At 40.6% G+C, this 22,494-nt stretch overlaps 1 protein-coding gene across 1 annotated transcript; it reads right to left on the minus strand.

Annotated features, from left to right (window-relative positions):
- Positions 1-712: 712 nt before the first annotated feature.
- Positions 713-22,095, minus strand: XRCC2 (X-ray repair cross complementing 2). Its single transcript, XM_024739200.1, has 3 exons — positions 22,012-22,095; positions 10,016-10,097; positions 713-1,676 (listed from the first exon to the last, which is right to left on the minus strand). Exons 1-3 carry the CDS (start codon positions 22,048-22,050, stop codon positions 955-957), a joined length of 843 nt encoding a protein of 280 aa, XP_024594968.1. The 5' UTR covers positions 22,051-22,095; the 3' UTR covers positions 713-954.
- Between the last annotated feature and the right edge of the window lie 399 nt (positions 22,096-22,494).

Below are 22,494 nucleotides of genomic sequence, written 5' to 3' on the forward strand. Positions count from 1 at the left end.
TGTGACATAAGGCAATCTGATATATAGGTTGAGTGAGTGCCAGGGTCAATCTGAATATCAAATATTGATATAATTTAATCTTTTCTTAGATTAAAATATATAAATCAAAGTTCTAAAATTTTCTTCCTCTTCCACAATACACTACCTTGTGTGCCCCTGGAGGTGCATGCTCCCCTTTCTGGTCATTACTGGGCCAAAGTATATACAGCCTTGTCCAGCTCTCAGCTGGAAACATTTCAATTCATTTCAGAGTATGTCTGAAGTATTCTAAATGGGTAAGAAAACACAAGTAACATACAGTTACTATATAGTTTTAGCATTTATCTATCACTCAACAAGAAAGATGAAAATTTCAATATCACAGAACTCCTTGAATGGGTATCTTACTTCCCTGTGTTTTAAAAATTATACAGAAACTCAAGCATAATGCAGCTCCATCTTTGAATTCAGTAAAACAGATCAAAGTGCTCTGACTTTCCATCGTCTTTGGTGTGAAAGGCAGATTGGGTAGGCTCCTTGTTTTCATCCTCTTTACAGAAATAACAGCTCTACAGAAACATTTTCCAAATTTACAGCTTCTTAAAGGAGTTACATATGAAAAATCAGAAATGCATTTCAACTTTCCTAAACAAGTATTTAACTGAATTCCAGAAATGTGACACAAAGTTAGAATATTCCACTTTATTTGGACTGAAATATATATCTTATTTACTTAGTCTTAAAACAACTTAATATAGCTTAATTGTTATTATCACTTTGAATAATCTTCAACAACCTAGGGAAGAAGAGTCTAAGGTTCTACTGTACTAGTTTAAGAAATCCATTCTGTATAGAAACACGGTTATGTTAAATTCCCTTAGAGTTTAAGAACTTTAGAATCAAACCCTTTTGGCCTATTAAAGACGTTTTAAAATTTGCATAATATCCTACAAAAAGACTATCTTATGATACATATCAACAAAACTCAACACCACTCTCTCCAATAATAAAAAAATGTTTTTTTAAGTTGTTACTTTTTAAATGACGTGAAACTAAAGAAAACTGGTTGCTCATTTTGGAATCCTCTTGTTTGGAGAAAAATATTCTATGCTTTACCACTTGTTGCCACGCCTTACACAGATAGGGTCTATAGTCTACATCCGCATCACTCTGGCGATTAAAGGCACAAGAAGGCCCTTCTGCTGAGCTTGAGGTTTTCTGCATTATACTTTGTGTTGTTGCAAAAAGAGCCAATCGATACTCATTTACCAGCTTCTCTAAGAGTTGGGAACATTTCTTCAGCGTGGACTCCTGTAAGTGAACACTTTCTCCTCCATTGACACGGTCTATCCAATAAAAAGCTGACAGGCTGTCCAAAATCAAAAGGCAGAGGGAGGGGTGACTACAGAACATAGTTTCTAGTGAGTACAGTGTGAGAAGTAACTGGGTGCTACTACTGCAGTACACCAAGAACAACCTCCCAAGGCAGTATTTGATTATTTCTTCAGAACTTTCGGATAGTCTGTGCTCAAGAATCGTAACAAGCCGAAGTATGTCAAAGTGGTAATCTGTGTCAATAAACAAGACTTCTACTTCCAGTCCGCCTTCCGATTTTGGAAGTATACATCGTGCTGTTAAATGATAAAGCATTTCTGTTTTTCCTGTTCCTTCTGGGCCATGAAATTCAAGAATATCACCTGTGTAAAATTTAAAAATGTCAGTCAAAATGCAGCAGCATTTGATAGCCTACGACAGCCTACAAAAGGAAAAGTGTGCAAAAATGTTTAAAAAGACATTTACTGAAATTTTTTCCTTTTGAAAGAAGATCTAAATCCATTTGCCAAAACAGATTTGTATAAGCAAATACAAATAAATAAGGAAATAAAAAGTAAATCACTAAATTTCACCTCCGAGAAAGGTGTTGGCTATTAATTAGCACAAAGAAAATTTGAAAAACAAAATGACATGGTTGAAACGGGCCTAAGGGAATCTCCTGGTGAGGGGTCCACATACACTCACACTTAAATTGGTGACATTATAGCACTAAGAATGAAGTGCCACAGATCTAGGGTCTTTTAAAAGCTACTGACTACTGGTACACACCATTTCTGGTAGTTAATTATCCCATATCCAGTTTCTCATTTTTCCTTAAGTATAAAACCCCAGTTTGGGGGGAAAGAAATGTGCCCAGCTTAAAAACGATTCTTCTCAGTTTTCCTTGCAACGAGAGGCCAGCAGGCAGCACAGCTGTAGACAATGAGACACAGGTGGATGTCTGTTGGGGTTTCCAAGTTGTGCTGTCCTCACACAGGCGCCACTTCTGTCTGCTCTGCCGCTCCCTCCTCTGAGATGACAGCAAAGATGACAGGTATACACTGAGGAGGGCAGACCCTAAGGAGGGTGGGGCAGGAAGACAGGACGCACCCAGGACGTGGATGACAATATGGAACCTCGCACACCAGCCTGCCTCCATACCTGTGCGAGAAAAATAAGCCACTTGGCTGGACTTCTGCTACGTGCAAGTGAAACAGTCCCTAACTAGGGCTTCTCAAAATTGCTGGCATTATGGGTGGAACAGTTCTTGATGGTACAGTTTCACACATACAAGGCAGTAAGGACCCACAGCTTTCAGGCCCTAAGTGCCAACTGCATCCCTCAGGTGAAAACACCCCTGCACATTTCCAAACTGCCTTCAGTTACCCTTTGCTATATGAGTATCGCTTGATACTGTCTTGCTGAAATGACATCTGCACTGTGAATTATTTTCCTAGCATTATAAATCAAAGTCAACTACTCTAAACTTTGAAGACCCCAAATCTCTTTCTATATAGTTTCCAATAACTCTCTTTCATTGACGACAGCACAGATAAAATAAAACACCTGGGGAAACTGTCCAGCCTCCAGCGCTTTTCAAAATCCACTCTAAACAGTGGCCTTCCAATTCTTGTTTGCTTGACATTTAATTAGTTTTTAAAGATTTATTTATTTATTTATTTTAGGTTGCATGGGGTGTTAGTTGTGGCATGCGGGCTCTTCGTTGTGGCGCATGGGCTTTTCTCTAGTTGTGGCGTGTGGGTTTTCTCTTCTCTAGTTGTGGCGCACAGGCTCCAGGGCACGCGGGCTTAGCTGTCCTGCGGCATGTGGGATCTTAGTTCCCCGACCAGGGATCAAACCCGCGTCCCCTGCATTGGAAGGCGGATTCTTTACCACTGGACCACCAGGGAGGTCCCTGTTTGCCACTTAATTTATGGCTGAACTACATAATTGGAAACACTATGTTAAAAATGCAGATTATTAGGCCCTAAACAAACTACAAGTCCATCTGAGAATCCAGTTACTTTATTTCCTGTTATTCCTAACAAACCATTGTATGTTGGAACATTCACAAATAATGTGTAAGAAACCTAGCAATCTGTCACCATACCATATTTAAGGTAGTATAAAACTTCAGCCAATTTCCACTATAATCTTATATACAATTTGCAATTCAAAATTTTAATTAAAGACTCCCCCAAACCCCTGCCCCCAAGATCCCAGCCTCAAGGAGTAAAACTATTTTCATATTAACAATTGCTCATGGATGCTCTTATTAAAAGTTAACACAGTGACTAAAACTATATTCAATCCAGATGTTCCGGTTACTCTCACCTACTATATAACTGATGAGCTAAGTGGAAATCCTCCCTGCCCCCAACTAAAAATCTTTTACCGCCCTCTATTATAGAAAGAGAATAAGCTATACTCACTAGATGAAGAAACATTAACACCGAACCAATATTAATGATAGTGAAGGAAAGCTGAAAACACAGCTTAGCAAGCTTAACCTGAAAGTGGTTTGGAGGACACAGAGGACCACGCAGAAACACGACGCGGAGACCGACAAGCAGGCCACACGCAAGCACCTTCTCTCCTTTCCCCAGGAAAGGCAGCCTAAGAGGCTGAGAAGCAGTAACCAACCTTTTTATAGCGCTTTCCAAATGAAGAGGGACGGCTGCGTATCTCACTGGATCCTAGTAACAACACTCTGAGGTGGGAAGAGCAAGCTGTGTTCTCTTCTGTCATCACACTTAACGTGCTACATCATTTTTGATGATTTGCTTGACTGATTCTATTTCTCGTTCACTACTTTAAGGTGGGGACTTGAATACACTATCCCCAGCACAAAGTACGGTATCTTTTGAATGCATTTCATCAGGTTACTTTCTTCTTAAGAATTTCTTAGAAGAAATCTAAATAATGAAAACGTAAGTTCTCATTTGGTGAAGAAAGTCAATTTTGGAACATGGCATTTTGAAAGGGAGCAGCTGTGGTAGGGAGTTACAGGTGGGGATGTGGGCTTTGGTTAGCAGAGTCGGCAGGTGTGAAGGCCAGCTGCCCCTGGGCCCGAGTGTGCTGACACTTCATTTCTATCAAGTCTTCAGCCTCCTTCACTTAGAAGGTAAGGGTTAAACCTAAGGTAGTGATTTAAAAGTTCTCAGAGATAGGCTTGGAAGTGCTGTGTAAAAAAAAACACATAAGCAGAGCAGAGATTTTTTTTTTTTCTTTTTTTGCGGTACGCGGGCCTCTCACTGTTGTGGCCTCTCCTGTTGCGGAGCACAGGCTCCGGACACGCAGGCTCAGCGGCCATGGCCCATGGGCCCAGCCGCTCCGCGGCATGTGGGATCTTCCCGGACCGGGGCACGAACCCGTGTCCCCTGCATCAGCAGGCGGACTCTCAACCACTGCGCCACCAGGGAAGCCCAGCAGAGATTTTTAATTCACATAATCATGTAAATACCCTAACAAGAATTTAGCTTTCAAAAAAAAAATTTAGCTTTCAAAATGCTAAGTTAAGATGTATCTCTAGGTGTCACAAATGAATATATCCTACAGCCACTATGATTTAAGATTCACAACAGTAATAAGAGGCTGAATATAGCAATCTAGGAATAAGTTACACAGAAATAGAGAACAGAAAACTCTTTGGGAGGTGGGAGTGAACCTAAAACTAAGATAGGGGGCCAAAACTCAATTCTTTGGATAGATCCACAGTTAGAGAAGTCAGCATAAAGACAGATAAAACAGAAATTTAATAGAAATAGTACTAAATAATACTAAATGCAGCAGAAAAGTTCTAAAAATAAAAAAATGGCAGGGGAGGGTAGGAAACAGATCACTAAACTGGTCCTGGATAGTAACCTTATAGCAGTAAATGTGTAGCCTGCAAAAGCACATTTAATGTAAACATTTTATGAACCAAACTTTAAAAACTGAGATACTCAGAAGATAGGCTGAGGGACTTCCCTGGCGGTCCAGTGGTTAAGAATCCACCTTCCAATGAAGGGGACACGGGTTCGATCCCTGGTTGGGGAACTAAGATCCCACATGCCACGGGGCAACTAAGCCCACGTCCTCTAGAGCCTGTGTGCTGTAACTACTGAGCCCGTGTGCCACTAGAGAGAAGCCTGCACGCCAAAACAAAGAGCCTGCACACTGCAATGAAAGCTCCCACGTCCTGAAACTAAGACCCAACGCAGCCAAAAACAAATAAATATTTTTTTAAAGTCTATTATTAAAAAAAAAGAAGTCAATAAGCTGAAAGGCAGCACAGGAAGCAGTCACTGCCTCTAGAGTAAGAGCAAGGAGAGAAATCAGAGTGGGGGAAGGTAGGGACACATCAGGGACTAGAAAAGAACACAATGGTTTAGGCTCATTTAAAAAGTAAAAAATTCAGTAGCAGTTCCATGTGGCTGGAGAGTCAAATGAAGATAAATTAAGCTAAGAGAAATGTAACATATTCTGAAGTAAAAGAAGAGGAACTCCACAGAGAGCTAGAAATACTTGATATTGGTCAGAGGGTAACTGTGAGATATCTCTGGGTATTTTCTGGATTCTCAGAACAGGGGAAAAAATGAAAAGTTTGCCAAGTATTTTCTTGGAGAGAGGGGTGGTGCTCGTGAACATTTTTCATCATAACACAAAAGAGAAAGGCTTTCCTACATGGTTTAACAAGGCTTTCTAAATCCATGTGTTAACGAAGGACTAGCTGGTGTGGTGTAAATATGGACTCCTTAGAGCCTTGGTTCAGCACAAGTTAAATGAGGCAAAGTTTAAGGCTGGCTAAGAGATTATTAGGTAGATAGAAACCCTCCTATCCTTTTACAGATTAATAGCAAAGTGGGGGAAAAGGTCATTTATAACAACTGGGTAAGTAAAATCTGCAAACTTGGAAATTACACATGAATACTATCATTAACTTCTTGAACTAGATTCCCTGCAAATATGTTTAGTGATGAACTGAAATCAATTTCACTGATTTTTATAAACATTTACTATCTAATCATAAGATCAAAAATAATATTCAGGGACCTCCCTGGTGGCGCAGTGGTTAAGAATCTGCCTGCCAATGCAGGGGACACGGGTTTGATCCCTGGCCCCAGAAGACCCCACATGCCGCAGAGCAACTAAGCCTGTGAGCTTAGCAACTACTGAGCCTGTGCTCTAGAGCCCTCGAGCCACAACTACTGAGCCCTTGCGCTGCAACTACTGAAGCCCATGCACTTAGAGCCTGTGCTCCGCAACAAGAGAAGCCACCACAATAAGAAGCCCGTGCACTGCAACGAAGAGTAGATCCCACTCGCCGCAACTAGAGAAAGCCCGCTCAACAGCAATGAAGACCCAATGCAGCCAAAAAAGTAATAATAATAATAATAATATTCAAACATTATGTTCTGTAGAAGAGACACGGTCCTTTTAACTGCATCTGAATCACTATCTCGTAAGTTTCTGTGAGCTGTTAAAAAAATCTCACCCTAGTCCAGGCAAACTACTGCATATTACAACTGGTAGTTAAAGGAAACGATTCCCCCCAAAAATCACCTCTACAGTTTGACATTAGACAAATTAAACTAAATCAGAAAATCTGGATGGTTTGGCCTTGACAGTTACTCTCACAAATAGAATGCGTAAGGGGTTTGGGTAACAGATTGTCAGAGTAAGTTTACGAATTTAAAGAGCCTTCAAAATAAGTAAAAGAAAGAAAAGCCAAAAAAATACACCATCTAGGTACCAACCCACTAATTGTATAACAAACACGCTGAATTTGCAGAGTACAACCATTATAGTACTGAAGAGGTAATGAGTCTGTATATGGTACTGAATTAAGTACTATCCAAAAAAAGTATTAAAAATATGCTTTACAACAGCATTAGAGACCCCTGTAACAGCTAAATCGCTTACAGCTTCAACTTGAGCTTCCCTATAACAGTTTCTGATAAACTGCTGTTGTTGATAAATAACCCTCATAATCCCAGTCTTATGTATGCTGTTGCTCCAATGAATATTCATCTAACCAGTTCTTTTTTTCCATCTAACCAGTTTCATAGCTCTAAGAGCTATCATAGTTTTAAGTAAACTTTTTTGTTAGTGACTGAACATAATGGTGTTTTTAAAGTTTCTATAAATGTAATATTCAAATGTATAAGCTGTGCTTCAAACCTATTTTTTTTTTGTTTTCATTTTATTTATTTTTGGCTGCACTGGGTCTTCATTGTGGTGCGCAGGCTTCTCATTGCGGTGGCTTCTCTTTGTTGGGGAGCACAGGCTCTAGGCGCACAGGCTTCAGTAGCTGTGGCACGTGGGCTCAGTAGTTGTGGCTCTTGGGCTCTAGAGCACAGGCTCAGTAGTTGTGGCACACGGGCTTAGTTGCTCCATGGCATGTGGGATCTTCCCGGACCAGGGTTTGAACCCGTGTCCCCTGCATTGGCAGGAGGATTCTTAACCACTGCGCCACCAAGGAAGTCCTCGAACCTATGTTTTAATGTCAGTTTCATAAGGTTCAACTTAATAATATCCTTTCTGATAGAATAAAAACAGTTCAATCTTTTGTCTAACATGTTTGATCAAAATTTGTCATTTATTATTGATAGTTTAGAATTTTTTTTTTAACTAACAGATATGCTCTATAGGAAATACTAAAAGGAGTCCTTCAGGCTGCATGAAAGGACAGCAGTAGACAGTAACAAATCCAAATGAGTTAATAAAGAACATAGGACTACATAGGTAAATATAAAAGACAGTATAAGTGTTTTATATTTTTAATTATTTTTTCATCTGATTTAAGATTATTAAATAATTATTAAATTATTTTTATATTTTAATTATTTTTAAATTATTTTTTCATCTGATTTAAGAAACAACTGCATTAAGTAATTTTAATGATTTTAACTAAGCAAAATTTTAAGTGTGTTTAAGGGCATACCGTATATAAATATGTAATTTAAAACAGCACAAAGGAAGGGGACAGGAATGGAGCTATACGGTAGCAAAGTTTTTTATAAAATATTGAAATTAAGATGGTATTTAATCCAAACCAGATTGTTATAAATTAAGATGGTAATTGTAATCCTCAGGGCAATCACGAGGTAAATAACTCAAAGAAAAAAAAAGTAAAAATAATGACAAGGAATTAAAATGCTACACTAGAAAATATCTAACACAAAAGAAGACAGTAAAGGATGAATAGAGAAACGAAAGATGTAAGACACATATAAAACAGATAGCAAAATGGCAGTCATAAACCCTATCTTAACTAATAATAGTAATAAATGGATTAAACTGTCCAGACAAAAGGCAGATTGACAAAATGGAACAAAAAAACATGATCCAACTATAGGTTGTTTACAATGGGCACACTTTACATCTCATGTTACAAGGCTGATAGTAACCAAACAGTAACCAAAAGAGAGCTGAAGTGGCTAGCCTATTATCAGACAAAGTATACTTTAAGACAAAAATTGTTATTAGAGTCAAAGAAGGACATTTTGTTTTTTTATTGTGGTAAAAGATGCTTAATACCATTAGCCATCAGCGAAATGTAAATCAAAACCACAATGAGGTATCACTTCATACTCACTAGGAAGGCTACAATCAAAAAGACAGACAGCAACATGTTTGCAGGAAGTGGGGAAATTGGAACCATTATACACTTCACTGATAGTGGCAAGTAAAATGTGGCAATTCCCAAGCAGCTACTTTGGAAAACAGTCTGGCAATTTTGCCAAAGGTTAAACACAGAGTTACCATACAACCTAGCAGTCCCTCTCAGAGGTATTATCCAAGGAAACTGAAAACATTTCTCCACAGAAAAACTCGTGCACAAAATGATCATAGCAGCATTAGTCATAACAACCAAAAAGTAGAAACAACCCAAATGTACACACCAACTGATGAATGGGTACAACAGAATATTATTATTCAATAAAAAGGAATGAACTACTGATGCATGCTACAATATGATAAATCTTGAAAATATTAAGCAAAGTGGAAAAAGTAAGTGACAAAACACCACATACTGTATGATTCCAATTACATGAAATGTCCAGAAAAGGCAAATCTATAGAGGCAGAAAGTAGATTAGTGGTTGCCTAGAGCTAAGGGATGTGAAAGGAAATGGGTAGTGACTAGTAATAGGCAATGGTTTCTTTTTGGGGTGAAGAAAATGTTCTAGAATTGATTGTGCCGACAGATGCCTAAGTGTGCAAATTGTACACTTAAATGGGTGAACTGTATCTCTTTAAGGCTGTTATATTAAAAAAGAAGAAAACCACCTAAGCACACTACCTTCTTTCTAGTTCTCCCTAGTGTAGAGGGGCCAGTGAAACAAGTGGGTATTATTCTCCCTATCGCAAAAATATTAACAGAGCTACCAAGTACCGAAGGACTTTCCCATGATTCTCAAACTTGTAAAGAATAAAAATAAATAACAAAACTCCCATTAAATACTGTGCTGGGATAAAAGAGGTTTTCATACTGAAGACTTAACTGCAAATAAAGCAAACCCCATCTCATCTGACACAGATAATGAAGGCTTAAAAGTATCTCATAAAAAAAAAAAAAGTGTCTCATCATCATCTTTCTCAGTTTTTAATCTCACAGCGTAACCTATATAGGCTGTTGCTAGAAGTGTGTGTATGTATATGAACATACGTGGGGGAAAAACTTGTTTCATAAAACTTAATTTACGACACTATATTTTGGCTTGAGATTGTGTTTTTACCATGCACAGGTGAGTCTTCATCAGCAAACAGATGTGGTTCTATTTCTTTCAAGGAACTTCTACCTTCCAGTCGGGCAAGGAGCTTGCGAAAGGGAAAAAAAAGAGAAGGAAAACTCATTGTTTAAAAATATAAAATCCTAGAAATCGACATTTATTCAATTTTCCAAAAGTCTGTAAGAGACTTTTCATCATTTTGAGGATCTGAAGGAAATTATGAAATAGAAAATACAGTTTAGGAGAAAAGTTGTGTTCATTTATTCAGAAAATTATTTTTTGTTAATGTTACCATATACAATTGGTATAAAATGAGTCCCTGCCCTCAAAGAAGCTGATAGGGTCTTTGGGACACAGCACCAAACTGCTAATTGCAAAGTATTTACCTTCCTTACTCATTATAATTATCTTTCTCACTCTGCTCACCACACTTGTTATCAGGTATCAGCTTTTAATCTGTCTGCCCATTATATCGCCAGCTCCTTATCTAGGGGAGGGGAGCGGGGAGGAGACAGAGAGAAAGGTGGAGAAGAACTTCCCTGAGAAGCTCCCAGTGAATTTGTGAATTCGTGAACAGGGTACAAGCAGGCATACCTGGCAGATGGGACATCAGCCAAGGTGCCAAGGTTATAGTAGCACAGTGTGTGGGTAAACTATAAGCAGATTTGAATTGCTAGAGCTTGTGGTACGAAACTGGCAGGAGATAATGAAGTCCTAAAAGAACAGAAGTCAGATCACAAAGGGTCTTGGATGTCACCTTTAGGAGTTTGCTCTTTGGCTTGTAGATAAGAGCAAGGGGGTTTAAGAAGCAATCTAGAACAGTTAAGAGTAGACAGCTAGGTCTTTGGGCCTGAGGTTTCTCATCAGTAAAGTGAGCAAAACGAACAGCATTTCCCTCACAAGACTGTTGAGGATTCAGTGTGTTCCGAGAGTGCCTGGCACAGAGTAAGCGTAAGCTATTATTATCTGCATTTCAAACAGATCATCTTGGTGGCTACCGAGGGGATGGATTTGAGAGCAAAGCCAGATGTGGAGAAAAGGCTCAAGTCCATCACACTGACCTGGAGAAGTGCCTGTACCAAGACAGAAGGAGCTAGAACTACAGGAAGCAAAATTCCAAGACAGACTGAAATGTCAACGTGGGAAATATAATCAAAGTTGATTCTCAAGGTTCTAAGGAAACAGTACGGATTTGACAACCCTTCTAAACAACAAAAACGCATATCACAAACGAAGAAAAGCAGTCATCCTTTGTGGGTTTTTTTTTTCTCTTTTAAACAGAAGCAAAAGTTTTTGAAAGAGTTCCTGCAGTGATGAAAAGGTGAAATGGTGAGATGAAAATGAAATATATTAATTTGGCAAATATTTACTGAATGTCTACTATGTACAAAGCACTATGGCAGGTAAAATGGAGACTACAGAAATGAAGATAATTAAGCTACCCTCAAAGAACCTGCAGTTAGGTCCTCTAGGAGATGAGATTTTATCACAGAACAAGCTAAAGACTGCTAACTACACTCAAGTTAGAACAGAGCTTCTGAGGGCAAACCTGTGGTCAATTATTTTCATAAATATTAAGACATTATTTGTCTTTCTCACTATGCTGACACTTGCACTGATGGTGCAGCAGCAAAGGTGGGTAACACTGCTGGCACCCAGCACAATCAAGGCAGTGGCACCAACCATATTAGTGCACACGGTACTCTTCACCACTCACAGAAGAACAAAGCAAGCGAAACTATTTTTGCATAAGAATGTTTTTGATGTGGCAGTAAATAAGTATTGACTCCATATTAAATCATAACCTTTGAGTACTGTTGAAAATATTCCCTGTGATGACGTGGGAAACATATTAGTAGGAAAGAATTTAACCTTGACCAAAGAGAGGTCTGGCCTTTGCCCTTGGCTCCTGGGAGATAATCTCTAAGCCTCTTGGAAAATCCTGCTGATAAAAGTGTCTTTGTTTACCTGGGGGCCCTGAGCCACACCAGATAGTCTCACAACTATCCTCACCTAAAGGTGAGGGCTTTAGGTCAGCTCAACCTCTGCACAGTGGCTGGACAAAGAGGCCAGCTGGTTGGGGGGCTGACCGTGTCTACAGGACAAAGCCGCATAAACACTCTGGACACCAAAGTTCAGGGGAGCTTCCCTGGTTGGCATACTGTCCCCCACTGTTGCTGGGGACAGTTAGCACTGTCCATACTCCACTAGGACAGGACAATTGGAAGCTCCATATTTGGAATTCTGGATTTTGTCCCATTATGTCTCTTCCCTGGGCTGATTTTAATCTGTATCCTTCTGCTGTAGTAAACTATAACCATGACTAAGTTTTCAGTGTATTCTGTAAGTCCTTCCAGCAAATCACTAAACCTGAAGGTGGTCTTGGGGACCCCCAAACATGCAATTAATGTCAGAATGAGTGAGGTCACGAGAACCTGGAACTCTGCAGTTGGTGTCTGAAGTGAAGGCAATCTTGGGGACTTCCCCCAAGTTCACACACAGACAAGGAAAGCACTTTTGCTCCGAACTGAAATACAATGGTTTTTCTCTAAGAAAAACACTTGTGTGATTACCTGAGCTGCATACTTTTTCATAAAACACCCTTTTATTTGAAAGAATGACTGATAGACAAATTAGGATTACACAGACTTTGTTATTTGGCAGACATTTTACTGAAAACAAAGAAAGTCAGCTGGTCACTTTAAGGAAACTGACAGTATTTGTTGCCAATGATAAAATTTGAATTTTGGAAAACCTTTATCCACTACCGTGAGCTTAACAGCATCCCAATACTTAAAGCATTGGTGAAATCACTAAGTATTTTAAATTTCTCCATTTCACTGACAGATATAACCCACATAAACAACAACCCTTTGGTTATGGACGTTAACCGGAACTGGTGTGGTGACCATTTTGTACGACATACGAATACTGAACCATTTATTATGCTGTAACTCAGTCCTCAGGCCAAAAAGTATGAGAACCACTGGGTTAGAAGGTTGAGGGTCCAAAAGAAGAAGACAGAGAAACTTTCGTGGACAAGATGGAACACATGAAATGACTATAAAATGTTTTTAAAAGCATGTATACAAATGACCAACATCCTCATCAGAATGATTAAAGTGAGAAGTTACTCCAACCGTTCACCCTTACTGTCACCGCTCAAGGTATTTTAGAATCCTCCTCTGGAGAATTCCTGGTAAGACAGAATTCAGAAAAGGATCAGAATTCTATTGACAGGACTCTTCGATAAAAATGGTATTACTCCTCTTATCAAACTGGCTGACTGTGCCGATTTGCATCTGACTTTCCACTATTACTAAAAAGTCAAATTCATTTTCAAAGGATGAAAACTACCTACCAATGAGAAATTTCAAAACAGTGTTTTACAATGCCGAAGGCAGAGTATGCCGAATACAGAGGAAGTGAAAGTACCTCCCAGAACTTGGAAATAGATTAACTCTGACAAAAATAGATAATATTAACAATTTATAGAAGTCACTTGATGGGATGAGATATCTTACAAACCTAAGCAGAAAATACCCTAAAAATTTGGCATTAACCTGACCATTATGTAAACTAAAATGAACGATGTTGTCCAGATTTGAGGAATAAGCTGAAAGGAGCAAGGTAGAATCAATCTAGAGTTTCAGAAGGGCAAAGAGTAAATTAAGCCAAGGTAAAGGGAACCAAAGTAAGTTCTGTTTGACGTGATAGTTTAATCCTTTTAGGGAAGATTAACACGTCAGGCAAACAAAGCAGGGTGATGGTAGCTATTAAGATAATTCAACTATTTCTCTTGATTCTCTAAGCAACCTTTCTGAGCCCAAATTTCCTAACTGGGAAAGAATACACAGTGGACACAACAATTTTACTCTATTTGGCAGTTCACTAATATTGTAAATTAATAGATTTGGCATTTGGTTTGTAAATCAGTATCTGCCAGGTTTTATTATCATAACAATAGCTAACTAATAATAGCTACTATTTGTACTTGCTGTGGTACATAATTTATATACATTATCTCTTTTAATTATCACATTAACTCTATTTGTTATCATTCTATTTTTCAGATGAGAAAACTAGTAGACGCCAGAGTTGGGATTTAAGTGAGATCTCTGGCTCCCCAAGCCTGGAATTCTTCCCCTGTGCTACAGAGCCTCAGAATCAGTATCACTGAGTCTGAAAAAATCTGAGTACAGGGATGACAGTTTTTGGACCTACTCAGCTGAAGATCAAATCAATCTGAGGTCCTGTCTAGGCAATTATCTGGTCTCTCTCAACCATCTCTCTCAGCACTCCCTCTAACACCACAAGGAGCCCCAAATGTTTTCAACAGCAACATCAATACTGGAGCTAGTAGATGGTCTGCAAAAGGGGTAATACTCAATTATACAGATATTATTTGGTAAAAATTTCAAGCAAGTCAAGTGTATTCCAGGAACTGAGTAAGGTGCATAGATACAACACCTTACTTACATAGATACAACAGACACAGTTCCTATCCTCAAAGAATTTAATGAGGGAGAGTCAAAGGTTTAAAAAGTATGATAAAGTATGGTAGGTGCTATAATATCAATAGAAATAACATGGGGCTCTGTGAAGGCATAAAAAAGGGACAGTCGATTGTAATCTGTGTGAGAGGCAACTTTAACTCTGAAAGAGAGATTTAGCATGTAGTTCTTTCAGGCACGTACAAAATATTCATTGATAGAGCAATGTCCTTTCCCTATTCTCTCAATTAAATGCTCTAAGGCCTAGACTATTAAATGAATGAAAATTCTACACATTCCTCAGGGCCAGCTCCTTCCATGAAGCTATTCCCATACTTAGGAACACATTACCTACCAGCTCCCTCATCTGGATCTAAAAGCTTGAAAGGAACTGGCTCACCACCAATTCCAAAATGCTTTACATTTGGCAGAAACTTAGTAGCTACCTATTAAGTTGAAGGTAAACAGGTCACAGGTAGGTAGAATTGGGGGAGGATGGAGAGTAAAAAGAACCTCAAACTACATAGATTTTCACATGTTTGGACAATCTATGCAAACTTCTACTAAAGTCCTTGAGTATTCTTACAGCTATCATCAAAGTTCTTAACACTCATTAACGAAAGTCTGTTTTATAGACAATCATATAGCTTCAATGCCTGTTAAGTAGAACACGTATCATACAGATGTTTTAAAACATCATTTGGTTATGGAAAAGCTTACACTAGAGCAGGAAGGAGAGCTTAAAGATCAAATTAACCAGAAATGAATGACATTAAGGCAAACATGTGTATGTAATCGTCATTTGGATAAAGGCTCATTTCCCCTGACCTTTTGTGATTAAATCTGTTTACAGATGGACCCCAGCAGCAAGGTTTCAAACCAGTTAAGTATAAAAGTCTACCTAAAGAAGCAAACACTCTAAACCAAATATTCCCACCCCCGCCCTATAACAGGCCTGGATTTCCACTACAAACTGAATACAATTCTTAGTAGTTTTTTTACATATATACAGAGGAAATTCACTCCAGGCAAATCTGTGTTAAGTATAACATACAGAAAGTAAGAGAGGAGTTGGAATGTGTAGGATGGCAAGGGAAAGCAGCAGCTATGTTAACATGTATGTCATCAATGCAAAATCGGGCCCTTACCATGGTAGTCCCTTAAATTCACGGACTAATTCTTTTTCACTCGTGAAATTAGGCTCCTCCGCCACTTAGAAAATTCAATCGCCCTTCAGGGCAGAGTACTACGCCTGGCTCTTGTAAAGCTTTTGTCTAAACTATATGGAAAAGACAACTGTTGCTCGAATACTAAATCATAAAAATTCCACTGTTTCTAAGTATAGGCCCCAAAGAGCTGCTGCCTTTATAACTAATATTTTTTAAAAAGCAATCACCCTATAAGAAGGAAAAATAGATATATAAAAAGTCAAGCAAAAATTACTATATGTACCTAAGAAGCATTCACTTCTAGCAGAATTTATAAGGACTAAATTTTAAATTTATGACATCCTACCAGTTAGTAATTTCATTAAATGTATAGTTAAGATTTCACTAGGAAGTTATATCAGACTATGCTTCAAAATGTCATTTAGACAGAATAATCAACTATATGCAAGATCCCAGAAAGAGATAATAAAGCACAGAATCAAAACTGCAGAAGCTTAACATTGGAAGGACACTTACCCCTGCCCCACCTCCCTTGTATGTGAGGACCTCTACTGGAGAATACCTCTGGTGTATGCTCCCATCCTCCTGTTCTCTCTTCCCCAGGGAAGAAGAGGTTTTTCTGATGGGTTAATTTGAGAGCAGGAACTAGACACACATTGATTGGCCCCATCCTGGGTCCTGACAGCTTGCCTGCAGGAAGTGCATATTCTCTGCTGTTTCTAGTGTAGGAGGAGGGGTGCTTAGAAATGAGCATTTGGCAACATGAAGTTCGATGGTAACCCTGACAAGAGCACTTTTGGTGGAATATGGAGACAGAAGCCAGATTACAGTGGGCTGAAGAGTGAACGAGAGAAAAGTAGGCTCAGGCCAGAGCACAAGGGAGGAGCGCTCTACAGAGGAGGAAGGGAATGGGGCTGGTAGCGGCTGGTGTGTAGGGAGTCTTCTGGTTTGTTTTGTGTGTACTGCTTTATGTTAGGATACTGACAGAAGTGATTGGTAGAAAGAAGACTGCAGATGCAGAAGACAGAAAAAGTGGGGATGCCTGCAGGAGTGATGTCCTTGAGGGGGTGGATGGAATTCATATCACAAGTGGAGAACCTGCCCTTTCTTAGAAGTAAAAATATTCTACTTTACAGGAAGGAATTCAGAGAAAATCAGTACATGTACTTTTTATCAATACAGACTTGATGAAAAACCAGGAATTGCTATATTACTACCCAATAAAGTAGACTTCAGAGCAAAGAAAATTACTAGAGACAAAGAGGGACACTACATAACGATAAAAGGATCAATCCACTAGGAAGACATGTGATCCTAAATGTGTACGTATCAGACACATCTCAAAATACACGAAGCAAAACTCATACAGCTGAAAGGAGAAACAGACAAACTCACTAGTTGGGACTTCAACACCCACTTCTCAGAAACCAAAAGACTTACTAGAAGATCTGAACAACACAACCAACAGGATCTAATTCATATACACAGAACATTTGACCCAAAAATAGCTGAGTGTACATTTTTTTTCAAGTGCCCATGGAACATTCATCAAGCTAGATCACACCCTGGGCCATAAAACAAACCTCAACAATCATAAAAGAACTGAAGTCATACAGAGTATGTTTGACTATAATGGAAACAAACTAGAAATCAGTAACAGACAACAGAAAAAAATAAGGGAGTTCCTGTGATTTTTTTGGTTTGTTTTCTCAATGACACATGAGGCAAGGCAGAAAGGAGAAGGAAGAGAAGGGAAGGCATGCAATTTATCATTAAACAATTATTGAGCACCGACTGTGGGCTAAATATTGTTCTAAACACTGAGACTTAAAGGAGTAATCCCAACAGAGAACAATCACCACTCTTCAATGGCAGGAGTGGGAGGTGGGGAGGAAGACAACATATAAACAATATAAGATGTCAGATGTGGTAAGTGTAAAGAAGAAAAAGAAACAGAGTAAAGGAATAAAGATTAACAGTAGGAAGGACCTCCTTATACTGGATGGAAAAGCTTCTCCTCTAAGAAACATGAAGCAAGTGAAGAGGCAAACCATGTCAATTTCTGAAGGAACTGCAAAGGCCCTGAGGCTGAAGCACACTTGGCACATTCAAGGAATAGCAAAGACAACAGTGTGTCTGAAGAAGAGGGAGAGTGGAAGATGAGATCAGAAAGGCAGGAGAAGAGATCCGAGGTGGGAATGAAGGGCAAATCATGCATCAGTGGAGGAAACAGGATTCTGGATATTACTATAAATGATACAGGAGCCTCTGGAAAACTTTGAACAGTAGAGTCTGCTTACATTTTGGATGGATCACCCTGGATACTATGTGGAAAATATGTTAGAATAAGTGTGAACAGGGTGGAGCAGAGCCGAGTTAGAAGGTTACTGTGATCAAGCAGGTGACAGTTCCTAGGGATAGGAATGGCTGCAGTAAAAAGCAGTGAAACGTGGTCAAATCCATGACATGTATTGAAGGTAGAGAAAACAGGATGTGCGAATGGATGTGGGCTGATATGAGAGGAAAAGAGGATTCAAGAATGACTTAGTTTTTGGCTTGAGCGATAGGTAGAACAAATTCACCGTTTGACAAGACAGGGAAGGCCTGGGAGGAAGCAGGTTGGGGCTGGGTGTACACGTGTGGTGGTAAACCAAGACTGCAGTGTAGGGCATATTAAAATTTTTCTCATGTTTTCTCTGCATCCAGGAGTCAATCATGACGAGCGTGTTAAGTCTGGGATGCCTATGAGACATCCATGTGGGTATGTCAAGAAGATACTAGAACACGTGTGTCTGGAATTCAGGTGTAAGGTTGGATTTGATGACAGGTGTTTTGTAGGGAGAAAGTGAATTACTTTCTAGAAAAACACAAGTGGACTGGGAGTCCACTTGAAGTTGATGGTTACAAATTTAAAATGAAATCAGTCGGCCTGGTTGTGATTTTCTTCAGCAATATTCAGCTGAGTGGGTAGACAGTGAAAGTAGACAGCTGGGTTTAACCGCGGTTAGGAAAGTAGGTTAGGATTGAAAGGGACAGGGAAGTTGAAAGTACTCATAATGGAGGAACTGGTAATGATGGAGCACTGATTCTACTCTGGGTAAAAAGGGAAGCAAAGAGAGACGGGGACAGATGTTGTTCTAAGTCTACCATGCGAGACCAGAATATTATTAAATGCTAAATATTTTCTTATTTAATATTTGCCTCTGGCAAAAAGGCCACGCTGAACCTTTTCTAAGAAAAGAAAACCAGGGAATTCTCTGGTGGTCCAGTGGTCAGGACTCTGCACTTTCACTGCCGTGGGCATGGAGTCAATCCCTGGTCGGGGAACTAAGATCCCAGAAGCCGCAGGGTGTGGCCAAAGAATAAATTAAAAAAAAGAAAACCAGTCATTATTATTAATAAATAGTTATCAAGTGTTTACCGTGCAGGGAATACTGTGCTTAGGTGAAAGGACACATAGAAATATAGGGACCCACCTCCTAGGAGTACAGCTGAAAGACAACTGAGAAATCATCATCTACCGCCCTCCTTTTACAAAGGTAGAAGCCAAGGTTTAATAACTTATCCAAAATCATCCAGCTTGCTCCCGGCTGAGCCAAGATTACAGCCATGGTCCAGGGTTCTCTGTCTCAGCCCCCAAAATGATGCCATTAGAAAACCTCTGGGAAAATGTGTAAAAATCCACCTTGAGAAGTGATAATTGGGATGGAGAAGTTTCCGACTTTTCATTTCAGTACTACTGGAATTTTCTGTCATAAGCATGTACTACTTTAATATAAACGATTATAATAAGGTTAAAGAGAGGAAAGTATGTTGTACGTGACAACCAAAACCGGACGCTTTGAATCTATCCATCGATTACTTTTAAACGCAAGGCATTTTCAGCATTTTTGAGAAAATGTAAAGTACACCAGGGGTCCCCAACCCCCGGGCCTCGGAGGGGTTTGGGCCCCAGGCCTGTTAGCAGCAGGTGAGCGGCGGGGGAGCGGAGCTTCATCTGCTGCTTCCCAACGCTTGCATTACCACCTGAACCAACACCCCTACCCCCATCCACGGACAAACTGTCTTCCACGAAACCGGTCCTTGGTGCCCAAAGGCTGCGGACCGCTTTAGGACACCACTACTTAACAAGGATGCGCAAATGAAGCCATTTGGCGGACGATACCAAAATACTGCCAAAATCTTTTCTGATACCGTCAGAGGAATGTAAAAGTAAAAAATGCCCTTGTTACTGTGCAAAAGTAAGGTAAAGAACAGATTATTCTACTGTAAATTGCATCCCAATGTGTGTCTTCTTTAAAGCAAGGGCTCCTTATATAAGTTTTCTACTCAGCTATCTGGCCTACCCTAAATTGCATCCCTAGAATCTGTTAAAGGAAAATAATTCTTTGCGACTGTTTCCTTGGAAGACCCTGTATGAAATGTCTCTTCCCTACTACTCACAAGATGTGCGAAAGGTTAGCTATTTTATAAGGTGGTTATTCTTGTGAATTAAAAATTTAAAGTAGTTTATTTCAGGACTTCCCTGGTGGTCCAGTGGGTAAGACTCCACGCTCCCAATGCAGGGGGCCTGGGTTCGATTCCTGGTCAGGGAACTAGATCCTGCATGCAGGCCACAACTGAGTCCACACGCCACAACTAAAGCTCCCGCATGCCGCAACTAAGAGCTGGCGCAGCCAAAATAAGTATATAAAATAATAAATAAATAAATATTTTTTAAAAATAAAAAAAATTAAGTTTATTTCAGCTTCTTGGGATAATTTGTGACCTCAGATATCTTCCTCAACACAATGCCTCCAGGTAGGATCCATCTAGTAGACTGATGTACAAAGAAAGACAATAGAATCCAAAGAAATTAAGCAATGGCCATACAGAGCCCAGCACTTAAGGGAAAAGAGGGTTGCTTCGTTGGTTTTGATGACAAAAAGGAAAAAGAATAAAGCAGCACCAACTGCCCAGCTCACTAATCCTCTCCCCTCCACCCCACTGTACTCCAAAGTAACATGAGTGAGGTAATCTTGCTCAGGATCTCCAGACAGCCGTGGCAGGCAAACGATATGATGCTAAATCCTTTGTTCCGTGCGTCGACTGCACTGGGCTCTCATTTTTTGGATGTTAGGCTTGTTCTGATTGCAAAAGTCATCTGAGTTTAACCTGCGTTTCAAATTATCATTTCAATCAGTAAGGTTGTAACTGTAGCAGTTCTTACGGGGAGCAGCGCCTCTACTCTGAAGGCCCAAGGGTTGGCAAACTATGGCTGGTGGGCCAAATCCTGAAGTTTAAAAAATAAAAGGTTTACTGGCACACAGCCATGCTCGTTTGTTTACACACCTCTGGCTGCCTCCACATTAGAACAGCAGAGCTGAATACCTGTGACCCAGACCGAATGGCCCACAAAGCCTAAATATAGACTATCTACTCTAGTCCTTCACAGAAAGAGCCTGTTGATCGTTTAAGAAGGTATCGCTTCCCCTCCCTCCTCTGTATAAAAGATCCTCCATAACCTGCCTCTGCCTATTTCTCGGGGCTTACTTCCCAACACTGTTTCCCCACTAGCTTTGTCCGTCTACAGAGAACCACTTGCAGTTCCCCTAAATCAGTGATGCCCTCGCTCAAGGCAGAACCCACATACTTGCAACTCCCTGCCCCGAATGCCACCCCCTCCTTGCCAAGCCACCGACCATCCAAAGGTCCCTAAAAACCTCAGCTGTCCCCTCCTCCTCCCAGTTAGTCTTCCAGGCTGCCCGCCCCTCGACTGGACGGCACGATTTACCAACCGTCCTGTAATTTGTAGGCAGCCTCCCTTACTTGTCCTGCAAAAGCAGAAGCTGTTTCTTGCGTTTCTTAATCAGCGGTTAACACGTAATAAGTGCTTGATACTTGCTGGCTGAATTCCTGAATAAATCTTTGCAGACACCACATGGCTTGTGTGGCCCTGGATGCTTAGGCTGGAAATGTAAGCTGTGATAGCGAGGCCGAAGGCCCTAAGCAAAAGATGTACAGAACAGAGGCAACAGGTGGAGCCACCTACTCGGACACCACTGTTCTAGAAAAATCTATGAGCGCTCCGCCTGGCGATCCCCTGCTTTTCCTAGCCTCTCTTGCACACCGTACCATGTCTGACTAGTTCACGCATGACAGGTTTGGCCCGTAATGTAGCGGTCTCGGGGGCCGGCTCCGGGGACACAGGTTTGGGGGGCGGGGCTCTAGGCTCGCCGGCGTCCGGGCCCCGCGCGCCTCCCCCTCCCCGGCGCGCCCCGGCCTCCCGCGCCCTCGGGGCTCCCTCGCCCGCCCACGGCCCTGTTCTCGTCTCCCTAGCTCCCACCTCGGCAGCTCTCACCTCCGTCCCAGACTCAGACCTATGGAAGTCACTACACATCGCCCCGGAGGCTCGGCGCAACAGCCACTCAACTTTCCCGCCAGCGTCGCCATTTACTGCGCGGCCTCGGCCCCGCAGCCAGTCAGAGACGCTAACCCGCTGACCCGGGCGCGAGCATGCGCACTGCGCCCGCCGTCGGCCGGGGAGCCGGCGGGCATGCGCAGCAGGGCGTGCGACCTCTCCCCGCCCCGCTCACTGACGTCAGACCACGTCTCCTAGGAGACCGGGAGGTAACTGGGGATTTTCTTTTCTTCCCTCTCATAAATTTCCATTTGTTTTTATTGGGTAGAACTAACAGCATGTATTTTTTTTTTTTAAGTATTAACAGAACACTTACTGAGCAAACGGGCCTTTTTGTTCATTCTTGGGTTAAAAGCCTCTGGCTGGCTGTGGGTGTAGTTTATGGTTGATTCTGAATAAACGAAAAGAGTATACTAAATTTAA

Source organism: Neophocaena asiaeorientalis, unplaced genomic scaffold (assembly GCF_003031525.2).
Source record: "Neophocaena asiaeorientalis asiaeorientalis breed wild unplaced genomic scaffold, Neophocaena_asiaeorientalis_V1.1 scaffold145, whole genome shotgun sequence".
NCBI classification, from domain to species: domain Eukaryota; kingdom Metazoa; phylum Chordata; class Mammalia; order Artiodactyla; family Phocoenidae; genus Neophocaena; species Neophocaena asiaeorientalis.